Source organism: Cloeon dipterum, chromosome 2 (assembly GCF_949628265.1).
Source record: "Cloeon dipterum chromosome 2, ieCloDipt1.1, whole genome shotgun sequence".
Taxonomy (NCBI): domain Eukaryota; kingdom Metazoa; phylum Arthropoda; class Insecta; order Ephemeroptera; family Baetidae; genus Cloeon; species Cloeon dipterum.
In genome coordinates, this window is record NC_088787.1 from 28,829,808 (window position 1) to 28,847,552 (window position 17,745).

The 17,745-nt window shown below is 40.1% G+C and overlaps 1 protein-coding gene across 2 annotated transcripts in view; it reads right to left on the bottom strand.

Moving 5' to 3' along the window:
- LOC135936448 (lachesin-like) overlaps nucleotides 1–7,912 on the bottom strand; it is an 87,968-nt gene extending 80,056 nt beyond the window's left edge. For both annotated transcript variants that reach the window (XM_065479258.1, XM_065479257.1), the window contains exon 1: nucleotides 7,673–7,912. In XM_065479258.1, coding sequence (XP_065335330.1) covers nucleotides 7,673–7,739 — 67 coding nt within the window. In that variant the 5' untranslated portion in view covers nucleotides 7,740–7,912. The remainder of the gene's footprint in view (nucleotides 1–7,672) is intronic.
- Between the last annotated feature and the right edge of the window lie 9,833 nt (nucleotides 7,913–17,745).

A 17,745-nucleotide genomic window follows, 5' to 3' on the forward strand; every position in this document is an offset into this window, starting at 1 on the left:
ACCAATCTAAATTGTTTTGCTTTTGTTTCATCACTCGACTAAAGCAAAAGGTGTTTGCATTTCGTATTCGCACAGTAAACAGAAAGCAAAGCACAACTTTGCCCGTTTCCCATCCACGCGCAACTCAATTTGTTTAAGCTTGCGCTGCGGATCCACCAGCTTCCAGTGCTTGTTTACGCTCAGATTAGGCGTTTTTCCTCACCCACCATGTACTCATCGAGGTGGTAAAAGTAGTGAGACTTGGTAGAAGCTAAAGCATCATCTCTAGCATCTCTTCAGTAAATTGATGAAAAATGATTGGTCTACACTGAATTCAATGCCGATGTGAAATCGTGGTTAAGCGGTTAATTAAGACGAGTTAAATAACAACTGAGTATTCGTCTTTTCGTGTTCTTTGTAAACCACTTTGTGCTTCAAATGCACTGCAAGTCAGGGGTGAGAAAATGTCACTGCGCTGCAGTGAGAAAATCTCACCCCGCCGTATGTTACTATACCTAGGGTGTCAAAGGTGAGTTTTTCGCACCGCGCAGCAGTGACATGCGGCGGGGTGATATTTTCTCACCCCTGATTTGCAGTGTGAGGGGAATTAATTTTGAAGTATAATAATTCGATTTGGGGTTTTGGAGATAAAAACAAATTATTGATTTCTGATTTGGTGCGAGCTAACTCTATTTCCTTTAGTAATATACATTAAAAACGCATAATTCGGGGAATGCACTTAAATTAAAGCAAATATCATATATATAAAAAAATATTAAGCTTATAATTATGTACTTCCAAAAACATGGTCAACATAATTTACAAATTTGTAACTGATTTCATTAAAATATATTTTTCGTATTTGTTTTAGAATAATTTGATTTAGATTCAAAGTGATTTTTTATTGCGGATCAGCAGAGGAACTATGCTCCACACCTCCCCACATTCAGAACACAACAGATAAATATACAAAACATTTGTTTTTTGTTTTTTTATAACAGAGGGAAATAGAAAATCAGTCAGTAAGTTCAGTATTTGACAAGGAAAATTTGCCACACTTTTTGTTTGAATGCACTAGGGTTTATTTATCCTCGCACATTTAATACAAGTATTTTAATATGATTATAAAATTAAAGTGTATACCAAATAGACGAAGTGAAGCATATATGTATAGCTGAGGCAAATTATGGGAAAATTAACTTTTCCCTAAATTTAAATGTGTTTGGGTCAAGGCTAAAATCAATATCAGATGCCTAAAATACTAGCCAATCTCACGAGATTTAGAAGTAAGTGGATTCTGAAACATTTGCACGGCCAAATGTGTCTTATAAAATTAATTTAGAAACATCCAATGTTAGATTCTTGCTGACTTGGCCCAGATTAATAATTTAAAAAAAATTCTTCCTCATTTTAGTAATATCCACTTCATCAGAATTGCAGAGCTAGGTATGAGGGGAAATTTCCGTGTCACGAGAGCTAGAGCGTCCCGGGAGTCTCAAAACCGCTTGACAAATTTGCCTGCGTCTGCAAAAGCTTGTGCGGCGTTTTCAGCCTAATTGGGCGGCCGGAAAAATGACAGCGCTGTGAGCAAAGTTTGAGAGACAAGCGGCGGCGGCAGCTTTTCGTCCCAATAAAGAATTTCTGTTTGATCCCGCGCGCACCGAAAAAGAGGCAAAATCCATCTCTGCGATCGTGTCACCGGCTGTCTCATATTTCAGCTTTTTCGACCACGCGCTCATCTCTTTTCCTGTCGTCGATGTAAAAATACTTAACGACGTTATTAGTGGGTTGGAGCGGCTCCAATTGCGCCGTCGTCGTCGGCCGGTGGTTGTAACGCCTTTGCACTTTATCTTTTGGCTCGCTTTCGCCTCCGCTGGAGAATATTCGCAGCCAGATGGAGACTTTCAAAGCAATTCTCGCCGCCTGCAAGCGCCAAGTTTAATTTAGGCTGTGCAAATATTATTTTCTTGTTCGCCCGCGTGATTTATTGTTTGTCGCAGACTGATTTACTGTTCTGTTAGACACGCTAACTATTAGCGACTGTCGCCTATCGCGCTACATGTGCGTGTGTGCACGCGTGCACGTGATGCGCGTGATATTGTGAGGCCACTCGTACCAATCTGCGGTCGGCTATTTTGGTCAGGCGCGAGAATGTTTTTGGCTCGCAGGAATTTCATTCACCACCGGATGCGTGCCCTCAAAAATAATTATGGTGGAGGGCGTTGGGCAAAACTGGTGTCAGAACTTGCGCTGGAAAGCCACTGTATTGCATATTTGATGTAATACCGATTCTGGCCAATTAACATAAAAAATATAAATAATGTCCCCGTCTGTATAACTTCAAGGTCGAGATTCTGAAATTTCATCCAAGGGTTTAAAACTATAACAATGAGATCACTTGGAAGGTGCTTGCTCTTTTTTTATTTCCGAATTCGCTGATGATTTTTGGAAATATTTATTTCAATAATTCAAATATTTTTATGAATTCGATATTCAGTTACAATTAATACCAATTTTTAATCGGCAATGTGAGCATTTTATTTTTATTAAGCGGTCTTAATTTTATAAAACTGATTTTACGATGGCTATTCCCATAGGCGAAAAACAGCGAGGTAACGGAGTTTCAAGATTTTGTTTCTTGCTTTCCTTCTCGTCTGTGCTCTGAGATCGCTGATTCAGAATTCTCTGCAGCTAATACTGTGATATGAATTTTGTTTTAGAGGCAAAGTACTGCTGATTGGGCTCGTGAGGCCGAAACAGCAGCTGTACAATGTGAGAGTGTGCAATATTTTCTTTTCTCTGACAATGTATTTCAATTTTTAAGCCACCTATTACTTGTTTATTCACACAGGGGAGTAGCAATTGTAAAATCAATTTCATAAATTAAATCAATCTATTAGGTTTTGTATCCTAAGTTTCAAACCCTCCACAAGAATCTATTTCTATCATTTTACTGGATCAATCAACAAGCTTTCAATGTTTTAATTTTAGAACGACAGAGCACTTTTTATTGCACCTTGTTGCTTTAACACACACAATTAACATTGTAAAATTAAGTCCGCGACGACGCACGGAGGTTTTCTTTGTTCCTTCTGACAATAGCTCCCAACTTTGCCATAGAAGTCATTTAGTCAGTTTGGAACATTTCAGGGGACACTCTGTAGTCTGGCAAGTTTCTGCTTCAACTTGAGACGTGAAAGTCACTTGGCTGGTTCACGGTGATTGCTGCTATGAAGGGAATTTTCGGCCAAGTGATGCCTCATCCGCGGCCCGTAATGCGATTGGTCTGATTCGTCGGCCACCCGCAGGATTACACTCAATCAAGCGCAATTGGGCTGCTTTCGCTCTCGTTTTGCGCTGACTGCGGCAGCTTTTTGCTCCAAACAAATTGTGCTGACGTGTGCCGGCCGTAAAATTTAAACCGTCAGCGCGCCGATGAGAACGATCAGACGCGGTGAAACAGTCGTCTCCGGCGGCCGCCGACAAACTCGCGAGCCTCCTAATTTTACGGCTCGCCCGAATGAGGGTTGATTGGATGATCCGGGAAGCGCGCCGCTCGTAAAGCACCGTTTTTATTCAAATCGTCTCAATTTCCACAAAGAGGCGGGCGTAAAACTGCGATTTTACAGGCCATTTCACGTAAAATACAGCCGCGCCGGTGCGCTGCCGGCAAAAAAGATGGACGAGCCCGCGATATTTCACACCGGCAGAGCGTTTGCATGCTAAAGCAGCAGTCATAGTTTTTTCCTCTTTGCCACTCCTAGAAATGAAAACGGTTCCTCAGGGAGGCAGAATAGGTTGACCCGCGGGCTTTTCTGTATTTTTGGGTTTTTATTTTTTAATGTCAATGTCGCTTAATAAATCCTAATTCAATTACACACGTTGAAAGCACTCACGTGAGTCTAGAAGTCACCGCGTTCACCGACTTTTTCAATCGATCAGAGTCTCTTTACAAACTGCCGACTTACTCCTCTTGAGAGCTAATGGATTTCCATTTCTGCTCGCAATGATCAGCGGCTCACACGTGTAAATACGACACTTTGTCAGCCGCTGCTCGGCGCGGCCGAAATTCAATCCATCTCAGTTCGGAATAAACGAGTCTGTCGATTAGGCCGAACAAACTGGTTGATCTGGCACTTTCAAAATAACCCTGATGGATTACCCGCCCAATCGACGTTTCTCTTCGGAACGAGTAAGTACACGCGCGCCTTTGACACCGGATTTATTTGGAAAAATAAAAACACGCGGTGATCAAGAGTAGGTACACACGCGCTCGTACAAAAAAGCGACGTGCTCTTCCGACCAGGCCTGCAGTGAATAAGTAAACAAATGGTGCGCGTCTGCCAGAAGAAGAGCGAGCGAGAAATTTCCTCTCTCATTGCTGCTGGCTCGACGCCCACGCCGTTTATTTGCCTGGTGTCTGCTTCGCAATTGGTTTGCGCACATTTGTTTTATTTTGCTCTCGCTCGTGATAGTTTTGATTGTGCAAAGCCTCTCTCTATTTCGACGTTAACCCGCTAGCTACACATTTGACAGTGAGTTGATGCTTTCATATGTGGGTGTAAAAAATTCATGAATTACAATTTGGCTCCATTGACAATTTTGCCTAATTGACTAATTTAACGGATTGGTAGTTTGAATTTGTAAGGATAAAGCCCAAAATTACTATCACCAAATCCAGCGAATGCTTTGCATTTTTTTTAAATGTGACAGTAACTGTTACTGCTATATAATCTCTTGTATCAGAATGAAACAGATTTTAAATAATGAGATGTTAATTTTAACTAATTGATATCTTATGAGTCCTATATATATTGGTAGAAGACATCAAACGTAAAAAGTGAATGAATTAATTGAGAAGGTTCACCATCATTTGGACGTTGCCATATTTTAAACCTCTTAACTTTTCGCAACAATAACAAATCATTTAAAAACAAGCTGTTATCTGTGAATGAAATATCTAAATACATCACGATAAATCAGGAAATTATCACTTGTTATTTTCATCTTTGTAAATTTTTGCTAGTTGTTTGAAAAAATTCAAATTAATTTAAATATTTAAATTTATATTTTCTGTAGGGAGTTACACAGATTCAAACAAATAAAACCAGTCACAGATAGGGTAGAGCAGCGGGTTAAAGACCAAAAATTCAAACCAATCATTTATACAAGTTTCTCTTTGGAAATTTTCAATAATCACTGAGTGCTTTCCCGTATTACTCACTCGCAAAATGCTCAAATTATTACATATTAATTACATTTTCAAACTATTAGCAAAAAGGCTTTTAACCATGGAGAAACAAGAGAACACAAACGGGTCTACGCAGCGATGAAATAAGCTCTCTAGCGCAGTTGATATTCATCAACCTGGTGACAGGTAAAAGACGTAAGTGAATTGCCTCCTCAATGATTTCTCGCTAAAATTACATACGCTATATGTGTTCATGTTCTCTTTGGGCTTTCAACGACGACGTCAAAGAAATAATTGCCACACTGCAGTGTTTCCATCATCGATATTTCTTCATGTTTCAAATCAACTCGATAATTGATTTCAGCAAAATAAATAATCGGTCCCATCTGTGCAATCAATCAAAGTTTAGAAATCACCTACAGACATTATTATTTTCATTACTCCTCAATCGAAATTCACCTTCTCGCGTACAAACGAAGCAATTTGCAGGCAGGCGCTGAAACAATTGCACCTCTGTATTGCCAATCTCAAGCTGTAAAAACAACCCAGCCGTGCTCGTACACCGCAAAGCAAAAATTGCTACTTTTTGCACCCTATGAGACGTTTCATAAAAAGTTTATATCGCTCGCGCACAAGCACACACCTAGAGAGCTCGTCCGCATTTCAATCCAAAGGGGCATTTTTCCACCAGTCTGCTGTCTCTTCTCCAGTGCCGCATCTCTTGGTCGAGACAGAGTTAGCAGAGAGATATTTCACACCTGGCATCAGATCAACGCGAGCGATGGCAGCCCAGAGGCACTCGCTTTATATACGCATTAAAGGATAGCTCCAAGCTTAGGGACGTGAAAAATAGTCAACTCGTTTATTTTAGTATGAATTTCAGCTTAGTGTTCGTATTTTCCATCTTCTTTTGTTTCTCAATCATGGGTAGTAATTGGGGATACTTTCTAATTTCTTTTAAGTAGCGGTTGAACCCTAACAGCAAAATAGGGGTGTTTTTACGTTTTTGAAAATTATATAGATTGAGATTTTAAGGAGAGCATAATCAGATCCACCTAAACTTATATTTTCTAGTAAAAAAGCTTGAATAAGAATGTGATATAAAATCTATTTTACTGAGGGCATTTCACGGATTATATTGACAATTATTTTTTATGATTCAATAAGCTTCTAGCACGCTAAGTTTTGTATTTATGTCAAGTCACAGTAATGCGCACAGATCTGTTGATTTTTATCTTACATGAAGCAAAAACCTCGCAAAATGAGAAAACTAATTATTATAATGATTTCTGTAAAATTGTCATGCTTGAGATATACTCTATTTTATTTTACGTCCTTATCACTTGGATTAATAACGTTTTCCTCAAAATGTCGCGTTGGCTGTTCCTCACAGCCCCAGCAAGAGCGAATGGCTTGACGCAGAGATAGAAACACGCACCGAAGCATTCACGCCGCAGTAGCACGCATTCATAGGTGTGTTGGTTGGAATTTATCAAACGGCGTGACACCACTACTCAAAATAAATACAACCCCTTGACACTCTCTCGCAGTCGCACGTGACAAACTCGACCGGCGCCATTTATCCCTGACTGCTCCAGCAGCTATCACGGTAATTAGCCCCATTTGTTACTCTTTTACGCCCGGCGAGTGTTTGCACTCGGATTCGCTTCTTTTTCTAGCGCTTCATCTTTTTATTTTAACAACCTTTGTTTGGTTCTCTCTCGTGGTGGAATAAATTCCGGTCTAATCTTTATGCGCTGACATCGTTTTGGCTCTGTCTCCATCAGACACGCAAAAAATGAGTTAGCTTCGCTGGGAATCTCGTTAAAAAACCATTCTTTATCTCTGTGTGAAGCTACTTATAAAAATGTACTATTAGGGTGTGCCTGACAGCATTGCAATAATTTAATTAACTCGTCGGACACAAAGTAGCGGAAACTCTTATTTTAATGTCTGAACTCTCTCTTTATGTTGTTTATTTTTCTGTCAGTGAGTGCACTCACGTGATATTTAATTACTGTCATTAAAGAGGATTGTAGTGGTATTGAGAGAAGTTCTTCGTCGACTATTGCAGTTTAATTGAGAGTAGCTCACACTCTGTCATAAAGGCTATGGACAACTTATAAGAATAAATGAGCTTGAAAAAACACCAAATATTGAAGAACGTTCCCATTTTGATTTGTTTATCTCGAATTAATCAAATTACCTGGTTGATGTTATATTGTATTTAAAATTCTATGTAACGCAAGTGATTTGATCTCATATAACATCTGCTGGATGGTAACAAACACAGTGCATTTAAAACGTCGTAGTTATAAATTTTTGAGTGTCAGGAAAAACCACCTTTTCATTTGAATACTGTCTTACTTGAAAGTTAAATTTAGTTGCGCAAACAGCATTATTTTAATTATGTTTTCATACCGCAAAGGTTGCACTCTTATTTACAAGAGCGTAAGTAATGAAATTTTCACATTTACAGAGCGAGCATTTAAAGATCCTTACCTTGAATTGCAGCATCCCCGCGACGGAAGAGAATGACAAGAAGGACAATTGCGGCGAGCAATTCCATTCTGCTGAAAATGCAAGTGTTTTTGTCCGAAAGTGTGCGTCGCCTAAGGTGTGGGTTTACAAACACGGCTCGATTAGGTGAAGTCGCGAACTTGGCACTCGGCAGCCGCGGCGGGCATAGTGCGCAGTCAGTGGACTTGAGGACGAGCAGAAGGCGACTGTGCCTGCGAAGAGAGCGTCCCACCAGAATTGCCAGCCTCCGGTCTGCCTCAGGGGTGGGTGGCCGGCCGGCCGGAGGGGGTGCGTCGGGCGCGCAGCCGCCCTCGCAGACAGCGTGGCTCCCCGATTTATCTCTCGTCGCTCTGCTGTTGCTTCGCTGCCGTCCGTATGCGGAAAAATGCCGAGAAAGTCTAATCATGAGAGGAAAATGCTATGTCAAAATACCTTTACTTTTTGCCATGGCTCACAAATTGCCAATGAACTTTGAATTTTTTAAAACTTCTATCAAACCTTTGACATTATTCCCAAGCATCCTGTTAGAAGAAACAAAATTGTAATTAATACGTGGTACACCGATTTTGTCCAATAAATACATAAAACTTCTATCAACCGTGCAGATATAATTAAGAAGATAAAAATGTCATTTGCAAGTTTAGTGAAACGTCTAATTAAAAAGCATTTGTATGATTTAATTATAAAAATTTTTTGTTTCGATAATTATTTCCATAATGTTGTTATATATCCCAAGCATTCACTCAGGTATTTAATGAATGTGTGCACGCAGAGAGTGCGGAGTATGAAATAAAGTTAGTCAATCTCTAGCAGTCAAATAGAGCAGTTCATTCCTTTCCCTACCCGTGCGGCCACTCCGCAACACCTACATTTCAAATGTAAATACGAAAAATCTTTTATTTATTGAACTCAATAATATAGTACGTTTGATATTTTATATTATAAATTAATTTTGTTTTACTTTCGAAAACCTTGCAGTATTGACATAGCATTTTACAATCGCTCAAATAAATTGTACATACATGTCGTTTGCATCGCAACGAATTGTAAGCAACGCGTTTGGCACATATGCTTCGCAGGTTGCAAAGCTCTTATATTGCAGGAGTCGTGAAAGGCAAGAAAACGTCTTCTTTTAAATGCATTCATTAATGAATTAAGAGAACAGCAAAATGGCCGAATAAATTGAGACATTTTCCAACAATTAATCTCGGGGCTGAGCCGCTGGCTAGTCTGCAGAATCACGTAATCCACACTAATTTCGCCCCGACTGGGCCTCCCAAATAACAGCTCTCTAGCAAACTTTTTCGCCTGCAGTTGCCGTGATGAGGAAAAAGTAGGAGAAGAAGAAGAAGAAGAAGTGGAGAGCACTCCGGCTCTTGGTCACACACACAGCCAGAGCGTCGGTGGAATTTTTTCAGCTCCTCATTCAGCTAAACCCGGCTATTACTGAGCACGACCATGATATGCGGCTGCGGTCGAAATTAGGAAGTTTTAAAAGATGGTGCAGACAAAGTACGCTGGCTATCATAATATGAAAAAAGTTTGCACAATTCCTTGTGGTTGGTTTGTCACACTGGCATGAAGGATGAGTCTGCTGGCAAAGAACCTTCCTTTTACGCCCAAATGATCACACGCAGAGCCGCTCTCGACAATGTTTCATTAGTCCTCCCGCCGGCGACCTTAATAAACGCGTTTCGCAGATAAATTAACGTCCGCACAGCCCATTGAGATCAAATCTGTTACTGAAGCGAAAATGCCGCAGGGGCGCGGCTTCTCGCGCAACTTGACCACTTGGCTTGAAACTTTGTCTTTGAAAAACTATTTCTGTCTAAAAGAGAGCTACAAACTTGTTATTTGAATGTGAAATAAACTTTACAAGTCTAGACGAATAAGGATTTGCGTCTGCATCAATGTTACTTCAATACCTCAAAAAAGGAAAAATATACAGGGTTCGCAAAAACTCGCATTTTTCCGGAAAAACCCACTGCATTGCAAAAAACTGTTTTTTGCGGGTTTTTCTGCAATTTTCCAAAACACATGCATATTCTTATGGAAAACAAAAAAATCTCATGATGGATGACCAAAAGTAGGGACTTTTCAAAAACACCAAAATCAGTATTAGAGCCACTGGTTCCACCAAGATATTGAAAATTTTAACTCTCTGCATAATTTTCTGAAATTTCAGACTCTTTTCAAGCGAAAATTGACTATTTTCGGGTTAAATTCGGAAAAATGCGGAAAAACCCAAGACTGGTGGGTTTTTCCAGCCGGTTTTTGCGCAAAAAACCAGTGGTGCATTTTTGCGCATTGCAAAATTGGCGAACCCTGCAAATATATGTAGTAGTTCCCTCCTCCTTCTTTTCCTTTTGTTTCTCATTCTTAACCCAGCACATATACAAATAAATTGAATGCAAATACGATTTAAAACAAATCCTGGCAATAGCATAAAGTAAAGCTTTACAGAATAATCGTGAAAATTACTTTTTACCTTTACTGGAATTACTCTCTAAAAATTTGGAAAGAGCAAAATTTTTTCGAAGGTTTCCCTTTAAGTTTGCAAGAATATCGGCTCCAAAGTTTGCATGTTAATCAAGAAAGTAAATTAAACTCAGAGACTTGGATATATAGGAATCAAAACAAGCGAAAAATATCATTGACAAAACATACTATCTATAATATTAAACTTAACGCAGGCCTGATTTTAGTATTGCACATACTGTTTAGAGAAAATCTGTTGCTAAATTCCACAAACATGTCCTAATTAATACTTGCCATTAATTCAAAATGTTCTTAATCGTTTTCCTGTAGAGCCCTACACTTAAATTAAAACTGTTATAATTGTATAATATAGTCGATTGTGAAATCTTTAAAAATATAAGATAGATATCATCAGATTTTCCAGCTAAAACATCAATTAAATCATAAACAGATGCGTGGAAAATCATTTAAAACTTTCTAATTTGAGCCAGTAAAGTAGCCACCCAAGACTTCTGACTACGATCCAAAATATAATAAAAAATGGATCAATTTTGTACAAAAGCAATTTAAATTTCAAACCCTCTGGTGAAAATGTTGCAAATAATGTTTAAAACAAATTAGTTCTAAAATGTAAAATTGATTCCTCTCTTTTAAAAATTGTTCATAAAGACAGCTAACTATTTTTCGCCAGTTTGCGATTAATTATCCTTTGCTGACCCTCCACTTCGCATATATCAGTCGATTTTTAGCAGAGACTCGGTAGATGCAAAATTAATTATTAAAAGCGGTGAGCGGCGCAGCGAATAATAAATTTCAACCAACTAATCGAATTGCAAAAAGGGCAGCTCCCGATATACGCGGGCATAAATAAATTCGCAAAACACACGTGTGCGTGGTGAAAAGTCAAAGCGAGTGGTGGTGGCTGGAAATTAAATTCGGCGTGACTGCGCGATGACGCTAATTCCCCTGGCAGGCATTTCCCAACAAATAATCATCATCAGAAAAGGCACTCACCGCCTCCCTCTCCATCGCGAGCGCTGGAGCCGCAGGCGACGAAAAAATTCCACCTTCATTATTCCATGATTAAACGCCGCCGCATGCCTGTCATTTTTGGCGGGCCATAGTAATTATGCCCGCCTGCCTGCTGGCTGCCTGGGCTGGGCTGGCTGGCCGAGGGACGCGATATTTCTTTGAGCTCACTCGGACTCGCCATCGCCTACACCCCCGCCATCATCAGCAGGTCCGTCAAAGGATTAAAGAGGATGCCGCTGGAGCAGCGTGCCCTTTATTTTTGCGGCCGCGCGATAAGTCTAGCCACTCTGGCGTGCATTTGGGCTGGTTTGTCTGGCTAATCTAGTGGCCGCTTTTTTGCCAGACTGATAAATGTGAAGGGCAAAACTGTAGCAGGAGAGGCGATTTTAAAAGTCAGCTGGTTATGAACTCTATGCATGCTTTCCAGTCCTTACAAAAACTAAAAATGAATGGTACAAACCTATGGACTTGAAATGAGTATAAAACATGGATTTTCGGGATATCTGCACCCATGTGTAGAATTAAAATAATTCATTTTCGCTCTTTCAATTTTCGATAGATTGCGGTAGTAAAATTTTTGTAACAACATTTTTACATACTTTATTTGTTGCATCAGAAATTAGAATCTCAAATTTAAACAAACCATTTAAAACAATCAAAACGTGTCTGTGCATCTCATTGAACATTAAATAAATCGGAAAATTAGGAAAATTAATTATATGCAGTTAGCGAAATCCAATTAAGAGAGAATGTTGTTACACTCATTCTATAACTTGCTTAGAATTTTTTTAATATATTATCTAATTTATATTCACTAATTGAACAAAAATGTTGCCATTTTGTGTAAATATTCCTGTTAAAATTCGCAATACTTCAAACTACTTTGGGAAATTATAATAGTCAACAGATCCCGAAATTTTTTTTATATAATGCCAATAAAGGCAGGAGCCCACAAGGTCATCAAAAATTTTTGGTTGAAATTAAATGCAACTTCCTCGGAGTGTATAGTGATCTTTATACTTCCACAGAAAGGTCCTGCTCAACTATATTCATGAGCTTCCTGTCCCGTCTGAGAGCTGACATTTTTGCAGAAATACGGAAAAAACAGCTTGATACACCGAGGACCATGCATTTAATTTCAACCAAAACTTTCACTCTAAGTTGTCACAATGATGCATAATTATTTTTTAAAGTTTTAAACTAAAAGTAAGCCGTGGTAAATAAATAAAATAAACTGTTTTAAAATGCAATTAACAAACTATTTGGGACTGAACATTAAACAAAAACGCACAGCTCGGATAAAATAGAATGGTAAATTTCACAGTGCGTCATATATTCGCATACATCAAGGTGAGGTACAATTAATTTTTAATTTGAAGTATAACTAGATCTTCATGCACATGCGAAAATATTTCAACGTCATGCACCAAGTGTAAAATTGAACAATTAAAAAATGGGTTTTAAGAAGTTACAATTTTCAGATGACTACTGTCGCCATATTTTTTTGGTTAAATCCATATTACCCTTCAATCAGAAACTCGGATGGACTGGGCTCATGAATAGGAAGAGCGTCATCAAAAACCGTTGTTTGACGTGCATCAAAGTTAGTTAATTTTGCATGACACTCGAACCCAGGCGTAAATGTACATTAAAAGGTGTGTGTGCGTGTTTGTTGCGTTAATGCCAGTCTGGCGCACTCGCAGTGTACACTTTATTATTGAGGGATGCGAGAGGCCGACTGATGCTCTTTTTGGTCCAAGTGAATTTGCACTTGGGTAAACAAACGGACGTGACGGTGCGTTGAGAGTTTATGTGTGAAGCGGCCTTTCTCTCGCAATGTGCCGCGCACGCTCCAGCCACTGGAATTTTCACACACATCGCATATGTACACATGTGGCAACACATCTTTCCTGTTCCGCATGCAAATTCAAATTAAACTAATGGCTCGGGTGGAAAAGTAATGAGATTCGACAAGAGAGCCGAATATCTGTTTTATCGAGTTTAATTTACTTTCAACTATGCTTTAACAAATTCAGTTTTATTTGGCCGTGACAAAAACGCATTTATTATTTTTCCTTTCCCTTTGACGGAGTGAATCGCGTCTTTTGTTCCAGTTGTTCGCAGTCACTCGCGTAGTCCAGTCACGATCGCGCAGTTCTATTGATATAGTGCGGGGATAATCGCGTTTGGGAAAAATGGAACAAACAGGGTGTCGCGCACATCCCTCGCATTGCCTGCCCTCTCTTTCACAAGGAAAAATCACTTGGGCGGCAAAACACATTTCTCTGTGGCACAAAGAGCCCGACCTATCTCTAATGGTCGGCTGGCCAACAAAAGAAAGTGGAAATAACCGTTCCCAAAAAGATATAGAGCGAATTAATCTGCCGATCGGAGAGCTGTTTTACAAGATACGCAGCTTGTTTGTAAAGTAATTTACCGGTCAAATCGGATGCGCAGCAATTAACAAAACGAAAAAAATGTGAGCTGGATTCAATTATTTTTCTCATCAAGAGAACAAAATAAAATTTTCCCTGCATGCGTAGATGCCGAAAAACAAACACCTTATGTTGTTAGTGTTCGTTGATGTAGAGAATCAAGCGTGCGAAAAATTGGGGTTTTCTTTCCCGACAGTTGGGCCGCGGAGCACGCAGTGCATAAGTGGAAGGATTGCTGCCGGGGTGTTGGAGGCTGTGGTGCGGACGTGAATGGAAAGATGAGAGATAAGCTGCTCTTTTGGGCGCCCGGCCGGCGCCCGGCGAATCCAATTCGCTACCATTGGTTATTATTTCGCACAAAACGGCCTTTATGCCAGCCAGCACGCAGTTATTTAATGCCGGAAATCGAAAACGCGTCAGCCAAGATGAAAATTAATCCCCCTTGGATATTGTATTTGGAAGAGGGAGAGCACCCAGGGCCCGCTGAAAGCGACTTTAATTGGGCTACTCGCGATAAATCTCTCATTTCGGCGGTTTGCTGCTGCAAAGTTTGCCTGGCGTTTTGTGTTGTGATTAGAGCTAAGATAGAAACGAATTTATAGCGCACCGCGGTGATGACACGAGCGAAATGCTCCGAAGTTTCCAGCATCCCACTGGGTATTTAGCGAGTTTAAAACTGCTGCAGTCAGCTAAACCGGAAGAAACATTTCTACAGCATCATGATATGAGGAGGAAAATGGCACAAAGGTATGTGTATTTATTCACATCGAGGAATTTATTCCCTGCAAACAGTCCAAGCGTGCAATATTTTCCCATTAGCATTGAGAGCAGTTGTGTGTGAGCGTTCCCTTTTAATGCAGCCGTGCAGCAAAGTTTGACGGCTTTAAACCGCAGCCAATTTGTTTTCAAAGCAAAACCACACACGCAATCCGAGAGAGAGTGAGTTCAGATGCGAGAGCAAAGCGAGAAAGCACGATAGTTTTGCGGTCGCACCAGAAAATCTAATTTCTCACGGCCAGATTTCCCGGGAGACGGTGAAATATTTCGCACTCTCGAGCAATTTTTATGCACGCACAAGGCCATTATGATGTAGGCTGGATAAAATTTTCGCCCTCCACCTCCCCCGAGTGCTTGTGTGTGTGTGTTTGTACGTGAGTTTGCGCGCGTGTTTTGCCACCGCTCTTTTTGCGCTGTCCGCCTGGGAAAATAATCAAATTTGCATAAAGTTTCAATATTTCATCTCACGATAATTGCGTTGCGCTGAATTTATTTCGACGCCGAATTGCGGCAATGAGTACACGAATTTCCTTTTACCTTTTTTTAGCGCTACCTCTACCAATTCGGTGTGAATTATTAGACTTATTGCTCGTTTTATCCATGTTTTTCGTCCTTTACTAATTTGCATGAAATTGTTTTATTTTGCGTTGGACGCCGAAGAAATCATTGGGGAATTGCTGAAAAAAGCATTTGTGCGTGTTTCCCCCAAGCACCTGCTGTTTTGCATGCCTGGATGGAAAATTTTTACAAATCATTTACGTGAATACAGCTGGCGTTTAATATATTACTTTCCAAACTATTTAAATATTTTATTTCTTCTTCCAAAATGATTAATCAACCAACTGACACTCTAAACTAAGTTAAATAAGAGATGAAAAAATATTCACTAGATACTTTGAACTATTCAGAACATATGACGAGAGTAGTGTGTTGCTTTCTCATTAAGAGGTTACAGAGCAGGTTTGAGTTTCTTGCTTACAAAAGTAAACATCGCACTTTTTTATGGAAAGATTTCCCCGGTAGAGAATAGCAGATCGCTACGTTGGTAAAGGGGAAAGATTTGCATTTTTTTTTAAATATAAATTTCATATTTAATGCCGCGATCTGGTTGCAAAACTCATCGCGGCGCTTATGAGAAATTTATTGTTTTTGATGACATTGATAGCTTAGACCTTGGCAGCCAGATTGTTTAAGACTATTAGGTGCGGTGAAGGAAACAAAAGATCTCTTCAAGGTAACGATAATGGAGAAAGAAGGACAGGGGAGCAAATAATGCGCAGTACAAATCGCGGAAGAAAGCATCTTTGCCCGTCCATTAGGCTGCTGCCAAGGGTGTAATCTGCGCAGCCGGCGCGTTTTATTGCACCCGGCCAAAGGGGTTGACGCGCGGCCTGAGAGGGTTAGATAAGCACTTGGGCGCGCGAACAGGCCGTAAATAAATTTGCGCGCCTCTGGCATGATTTACGTGCGCAGCCTCTCGTTTTCCGCTCCATCGGACTCCAATAATTGACTTCCAGAAACCATTCGAAATAATAAATTTGCGGCCAAATAATTGCCTGGCTTTGCACTCCCTCTCACTCTTCAGTGATAAATTCGCCCGCCTTATCTCCCTCGCGAGTCGGAATCGGTGTTTGTTTTGTTCTCCCGCCAATAACGGCCATCTTTCCTCCTCCCACGCAATCCTTTCCGGCAGACCAGGCCATTGCACACGCACCCCACCGCATGTTCGCGCGATTGAAAACGTATTAAACTTTTTCAATTATTTGCACTCGGCCCTTGGCTGCTGCTTCTGCTTTTACGGCTGTGTTTTATGTGTGTACACGTGTAGGCCCCAGCACGTGCAGTGAATCCTAAGCATCATTTTTGCATGTCGATGAAGCTGCCGATTTATCTCCAACCACAACTGACACTCTATCCTTTATAGAGCTCGCTCGCTCATATTTTTGACCGATTTTTAGAACCAAAAATACATTAAAATTTATATTAGGCTTAGTTATCATATTACTTAATCGTGTAGAGTATTAAAGGTTAGGGTAAACTCGTAAATTGTTTGTATGGAGTAAATAGATAAGTGATAAATAAAGTCTATAAATTATAGGGGCACGCAATTATTAGTATTTATTTTTACAGGACACTGATTCGAGCGGAAAACGCAATACCATAGTTAATAAAAAATTACTAGGAACATTTTTGTTCTGAAAATGTAACCGGGCCAGTGGTCGAGTGGTTACGTTGTTTGCATTATTGCCTTCATTAATTCTTTGGTCAATTCCTATTTCATGCAGATTTTTTATGCATTCCATTTGTCTTTTTCAGCCACTCTATAAATGACAATGTCGGCCATCCCCATTTCAGTGCAAACCTGATGTCCCGTACTTTTGCCGATTCTAATTTATTTATATTTTAAACTGATGCTGTTGACAACTAAATATTTTTTTGTGGTTCTTTATGCTTCACCGCATTGTCTCATCATTTTTATTTTGACAATATGCAGTGGTGATGCCCGGTAGCTACTAGAAGTAATTAATGGATTTGATACGTGTGAAAAATACACTGTATGTTCACGCTATTTTTCTTCTTAGATTGATATGATGAAAAATAATTTGTAAAAAGTTTCCCTCGTCTATATTAATCGAAAATTTTACTCAAAATCATATAGTATCAGTAGAGAAATTCTTATCATTATGTGAATAAGTGATTATTTGTTTTTTCTAGTGGTTCACACTGCATACATTTTTTCCTTAATATGGAAATTGCTAACAAAATAAATAACAAAAAGGAGAATAATTTAAAAATGAATGCGCTTCCTGTGCTTTCAATATCCAGAAGAGAGATCGGATAAACTCGACACACGAGCGGAATTTTCTCAACAGTAGTAAATATTTACCAGGCTAGAAATCTGCAGCTGCAGAAAATCCCACTTTGGAGCGTGACGCAAAGTTTCACTGCGCTATTATTTTCAGCTGGGCGCTCGCGACAAACTTTGCCTACTACTTTTTCTTGCTCTCTTTCGGCAAACGCTGTCAACGCGTCCGTTGCTCCGCGCAAAAGAAGAAAAAGTGCCGCAGACTTGGGGTGCATTAGAGCTCGAGTATTGTGAGTGTGTGCTGCATTGTTACAAGGGGACGCTCCCCGGAGGCGAGGGCAGGACGCGGCGGCGGCCCAAGTGCGGCCATTTATCTCGGCGAAGAGCTCGCGCGTTGAGTCAGGTGGGCAAGAGAGGCCGGCGTTCTCATGCAGATGACCCATTTCGGACCGCGATTTTTCCACACGTCCGCCGCAACACTCAGTCGAGAGCCTCGTGAGCCTCCTGAAAAGCATTGAAAAGAAAAA